General features: G+C 33.2%; 1 protein-coding gene across 1 annotated transcript; it reads right to left on the bottom strand.

The window, feature by feature from the left end:
* Positions 1-3471: 3471 nt before the first annotated feature.
* On the bottom strand, positions 3472-5380 carry LOC112524819 (probable (S)-N-methylcoclaurine 3'-hydroxylase isozyme 2). The gene is made up of 2 exons (XM_025134767.1): positions 4438-5380; positions 3472-4086 (listed from the first exon to the last, which is right to left on the bottom strand). The coding sequence occupies exons 1-2, from the start codon at positions 5338-5340 to the stop codon at positions 3472-3474; spliced, it is 1518 nt and encodes a 505-aa protein (XP_024990535.1). The 5' UTR covers positions 5341-5380.
* Positions 5381-6162: the final 782 nt, after the last annotated feature.

The following is a 6162-nucleotide window of genomic DNA, read 5'->3' as shown; positions in this document are numbered from 1 at the left end:
GCCAAGATCGGTTAACAAAATTAATACAAAAACTTTGGTTAACATTTGAACCTTATATATATATATATATATATATATATATATAGAGAGAGAGAGAGAGAGAGAGAGAGAGAGCCATAGGTTCAATTTCTGTGGAAATGATCTCAGTACTTTACCACCTATTACTTGCAAGCGATCATAGTGTCGGGGTGCGTTTGCAGCGCCACTGTGGGGACTTTGTACCCACCGTATGAACATGAACAATCTATAGCTATCAAGTTTTTGGCGCCGTTGCCAGGGATTGGCAGAATTTTTATTTTGATATATTGACTTTCATTTGAGACTTGATCATTTGTTTTATTCGCACTTTCCGTGTTGTATGTCACGGCTACAACATATTGAACTTTTACCTTTCGATCTTGAATTAGAAAGAACCATTATAAGACATAGAAGAGGTAGAAATAATTGGTAAACTCGCAATTAATTTGGTACAGTTATGAAGAATTCTAGTTGAAATGAATGGCAATGCCTAACTAATTTCTTAATTGGTGTCAAAAAATAAAAGAAATTTCTTAATTAATTTCTACGACTTACCTTTTCAGTCTCTAATATTTTTAGGTATTTTGTTTCTTAATGAGTATTAAACCTGTTTTAAACATATGAGTTGTCTTTKCTGCAAGACTGTAAACAKAAAATTTATCTCAKATAGCACATCAAAGTTGTCTCAAGTCTTCAATTATCCCTTATCCCATGGTAACTTATTTTCTGCAATGTTAACGTAAATTATATAAAATTGATTACATAAAAGAGGAACCATGTTAAGACCAAAAAATAGGAACAATATAAGACAACAATGTATAAAGAATTAAAAACAACGTTCTAAGAGAACAGATAATTAACACTACCATCATGTATAATCTAAAACATGAGGTGTATAATCTTAATAGTTGGTACCCAATGAAATTTTCATTAACAAGTTAAAAACTTTGAAAGGTAAAACCACCAAACATCTTTAAGTCCACATAAGTGAACCAAAATGACCAACCTCATAATTAACTCAGGCAAGAAGAAAGAACAAAGATACCCTAAGATCCTTTTGAGGTTCATTAAAAGATACAATATATCAAGTCAATGCATGTGCATGCTTCAATGCATACATACCCCTGTGCCTCCTGCTGTAATGCAATACATCCCCATGTGCCTGCTGCTGCTGTCATATACCCCTATGCCTCACTTTTTTCTTGCTACAAGACTGTAAACAGACAATTTAGTGGCTATAGAATCTGTTGTCAATGTATGTGGCTTGAGAATCTGAATTTAGTGGTTTTCTGAAATTTAATGGCTTGAGAATCTGCTGTCAATTTAGTGGCTTGAGAATTTGCTGTCAGTTTAGTGGTTTTCTGAATTTTTCTTGTTGGACCCTTTTAAAACATCAATGTATGTGGGTTGAGAATCTTCTATCCTATGTATTAGATAGGTCACGGAAAACATGAATCTACCATCATATGTATTAGATTAGTAGTGTACCCGTACAATACACCAAGTAAGGTGTGAAATTTTTGTCGTAAATAAAAAATGAAAAGCCCTCGAGCACGTAGCTTTGTTGATAAATGAGTTGAGCACCTAGCTTATATCAATAGCACATCAAAGTTGTCTCATATCCCAATGGTAACTTATTTGTTGCAATGTAAACATAAATTATACAAAATTGATTACATAAAACAGGAGCCATGTTAAGACCAAAAAATAGAAACAATATAAGACAAAAATTATAGAGAATTAAAAACAATGTTTTAAGAAAACAGATAATTAACACTATCATCGTGCATAATCTAGAATAAACCAAAATGCTAACATGTTTAAAAAATGCCAATAGCTCCAGTAAAATATCAGCTTTGGGCTAATAATCCAACGATCCCTTGATAGCTAACATGTTCAATTACCTTACCCGATGATCATAACATGGACCGAGAATCTTACCCATAACGCCTGTTCAATTATATTATTACACATTTGGTACCATATGTTTCTATTAAAATCATTGCGCCGTTTTTTGCAGGAAATATTTACGGATGAGTGTATCATGAAAAATGATAAACAGTTTGGATATACAGATAAACATTATTTACAAATGATTGTATTTCTTTGTTCAGTCAAGAATTTCAAGTTTTGTWATGAGCTATGAGTATATTGGTTTMGAAACTCAATACGTGTRCAATTACTTTTTCATTCGATCTTGYTAATACACYGTATTAACCTTCAACTTTATATATTAGTTGACTTGCAAAATAACCACACAAACTCATGATTCAAGACCAAACTAATGTTTCAGAATTGTAATTCACCCAGTCTGCATCGCACAGGTACAACACTAGTATGTATGTATACATGTATGTGTATATGTGAATGCATGTATAGATAATTCAAGACCAAACTAATGTTTCAAAATTAGTTCTAAATAATTTTGGGGAATGAGAATGTTACTTTGTAACTAATGGGTCATATGGTAATTAATGGAATATTAGGTCCTGTTTTACCTCGATTAGACTTACTAATATCATATAATCGATCCACTTTTAGACCTGTTAAAGAGTATAAGACTCATTTAGACACGCTGAGACCAAAACGACCAATTAACGAGACATTAAAGATCATCGTGATCCGTTATACCTCAATTAGAACAATTAAAGTCTAATCAGGCTCATTATGATTCACTTGAACCCATCTAGACTCGTGAAGGAGAATTAAAATTGTACCCACTTAGACCAAAGTTGATCCATTTACGAGTCATTAAGAACCACCATGACTTGTTATACCTCAATTAGACTCATTGAAGTTTAATCAAACTCATTATTAGACTTACTATGACCCATTTAGACTCATGAAAGAGAATAAGACCCATTATACTCATTTAGAGCAAAATAACCCATTAACGAGCCATTACGAACCACCATAATGAGCAACCATATGTGGAAGAAGAAGTCGCACAGGTGGGTGTAACCTCATAGCTTCTTTGATACTGGCTTGTAGATAAGTTAATTTAGAAAGTTGGACTTAATATGTCTTTTCTAGCACAAAGTATGTTGAAAGAAAGACTATGGATTTTTGGCCTCTTTATTTTTTTAATAAATAGTTGAATACAACTTAATCGAATATGTACATTGTGCTATTGTTACTTGAAAAAAAATACATTCAAGTTCTCTAAAGTTCATAATGACGATTGTTTGGTATTGAAACCCTTTAAAACAGACTAAATACTGAAAATAAAGAAACATCTAAATGTTAATCTACTTGTTTCATAGACCACTTGATTCCTAAAATAATTGAGAAAACAAACCGAAGATAAAAAAAGAATAGTTAGAGGAACATTGAGACTTTTATTTCATTTTAAAATACATAAAATTTAATAAATTACATATGAAAAAAAGAATCAATTCATTGTTTAACTTTTGAATTAAAAAATACATATAAGAGGAAACTGAATTTGTAAAGCTACTGATATTCTTGTTTTGTTTTGAAGATTACCTTCAATGGTTTTTCCATTTTCATAGCAATCCCGAATTTCTCACTCATATCAAGCTTCWTAGGATCAGCATCATTTGGAAGAATCAAGTCAAACTCACGAATCAAAGATGCCAAAATAAGTTGAACACTCTTGATACCTGATGGCATTCYRGGACACATCCTTCTCCCKGAACCAAATGGCAACAACTCAAAGTCTKGGCCTTTAAAATCCAATTTTGAGCCRATAAATCTTTCAGGATTGAAAGATAAAGGGTCATCCCAAATCTTAGGATCTCGGCCCATTGCCCAAAGATTGACAAATATTTTGGAGTTCTTCGGAATCGTGTAATTCATAACTTCACAAGTTTCARCAGCCWTATGTGGAAGAAGAAGTGGCACAGGTGGGTGTAACCTCATAGCTTCTTTGATACTAGCTTGTAGATAAGGTAATTTAGARAGTTGAGAGTCGGTGATTTTTTCCGAGTTGATTTCCCTTTTTATCTCTTCTGCTATTTTAGACATGACCTCTTTGTGTCTGATAAACTCGGTCATAGCCCAAACAACTGAACTGGTKGTTGTGTTTGTTCCTGCTACGAATAATTCCTGGGAACACAAAACAATTTCGGTTGGTTAAAGAACATCTATTTTATAGAATGCAATTAGGATAGTCGAGATATACGTTATTGGTATTAAAATGATTGTTGAAATACATAATGAAAATCCAAATATTTGTTTGTGTTGATTGTATATTCGATACAATGTTTAAAGAACTATTTCTGCATATGTCTTATCAATTTGTCCCTTGTGTAGCAAACGTGATCTTTGTTTTGGGAGTCACGAAATACATGCATTTAGCCATTTTTAACGATTTATATATATATGCTTGTCATCCTATACAAATATTTCTTTTGTTACATATCCATATTTAAGAATAAATAGCCAAGAAAGCCTTACCGTAACCAACTGATTGATCTGATCGTTTGAATATCCATTTTCAAGCATGCGATCCAAGAAAGACTGTGCGTGCTCAGATGACCAAGTTGAAGAATTGACATGGGCTCTTCTTTCCTCTATTATATCCTCCCAGTAAGCAAATGTTTTCTTATACTCTCTCATGGTTCCCTTTCTTATTCCTTGGAGATCAAATCTCTCAAAAATTGGGAAAAATGAACCAACATCTTTTATAATCCCTCCATACTCGATTATTTTGTGTATTGACTCGTTTAATCCATCACGAGTTGCGCTGTCATCTTCCAAATCAAGGAAATCTCTTGAAAATATAATGGAAGTCAAAGTGTTGAACAATGTAATAAAAACCACATCCTCCATTTTGATCACTTGTCCTTGCTTTCTATGCAAGAAATCCAACAGATGGCCTAACTTTTGCTCTCTTAATCTAGAGTGGGATTCTAAGGCTTTTGCCGAGAACAATTCAGTTCGAGAAAGGGTTCTTAAGCTTTTCCAGGTCTGGTTGCAGTCTGACCAAATGAGCGAGTGAGGTATTAGGGATGGTTGTTGGAATGCACTAGGCACGACACGAGAGGAAAGAAAACGGTCTTTAGTCTTAAGAATTTCTATGGCTGCCTCYGGTGAAGACGCAACCACAAGAATCTGTTTGCCTAGGCGGAGAGATATAAGAGGACCATATTCTTTGGCAAATTTGGCAGTAGAGACATGAGGTCTATCACCCACTTGATGAAGGTTTCCGATGATGGGCAACCTCGGTGGACCTGGTGGGAGGTTCTTCGAAGATGATGGTTTGGCTAGTTTGAGGATGAGTAAAAGAAAGAAGATTGTCGATACAACAAAGAATGGGGTCGWGAGATTGTTCTCTCTAACAAAACTTGTGATATCCATTAAGAGTACACTTTGATGATGAGGTATAGGGTTGTGTGTTGGTTGTGAACAATTTTGAACTTGGATTGGGTGTATTTATAGCCTAAAAGTGACATGCTTCATGTTTGAAAGCAACTCCCACGAGGTTTCTATGAGTACGTACACTGGTTAGGTAAAACTTGCACTTGTTTTGAAGGGAAAACAATAATATATGTAATTAGTATGGTCAAATTAAGTTTACAATACTATATTAAATGAATAAAATATTTGGTTTCCATGCATGGGTATGTTAATGATGTAGACAAATTAAATCTCTTCAAATTCTATGGTATAAAAATGTTTTAAATTAAAATATGTTTCCATGGGGATGTTAATTATTATTTTTGGTCTTCTATTACATTATTATAATATGGCGGCCTCTCGTTATTCATATGTCATCGAYACATTTTCGTTCCTTGGCTTTAATATTTATCCTTACGTCATAACTCCTCTATAACTTCGCATTGGTGCATAAACACATTAACATGGAAGAAATAGATACTCAAATAATTCATATTGTTTCACAGAAGATGCTACTTTAAATAGTCAATATTATTAAAAGGTATATGTATCATATGAGGTCTTTGGTGGTATAGAACATATATAATTTTATATATTGAATAATATATGTAGATAATAGTTATTTATAAACTATTATTGATTGATTTTACATGAAGAAATCGTTTAATATGAATTCTTAGCATTTGGTCGAATTCAATTTTCTTTTTGATGATAAAAACCGTTGTTTGAACATCTTTTTCGTACTTATAGAGAGCATCTTTGTTTACCTACGGTGTCAGGAAC

The sequence above is a fragment of the Cynara cardunculus genome (assembly GCF_001531365.2).
Source record: "Cynara cardunculus var. scolymus isolate 2C chromosome LG 13, CcrdV1, whole genome shotgun sequence".
Classification (NCBI taxonomy): Eukaryota; Viridiplantae; Streptophyta; class Magnoliopsida; order Asterales; family Asteraceae; genus Cynara; species Cynara cardunculus.
The sequence above is the reverse complement of the archived record's forward strand: the minus strand, read 5'-3'. Positions and strand labels throughout refer to the sequence as shown.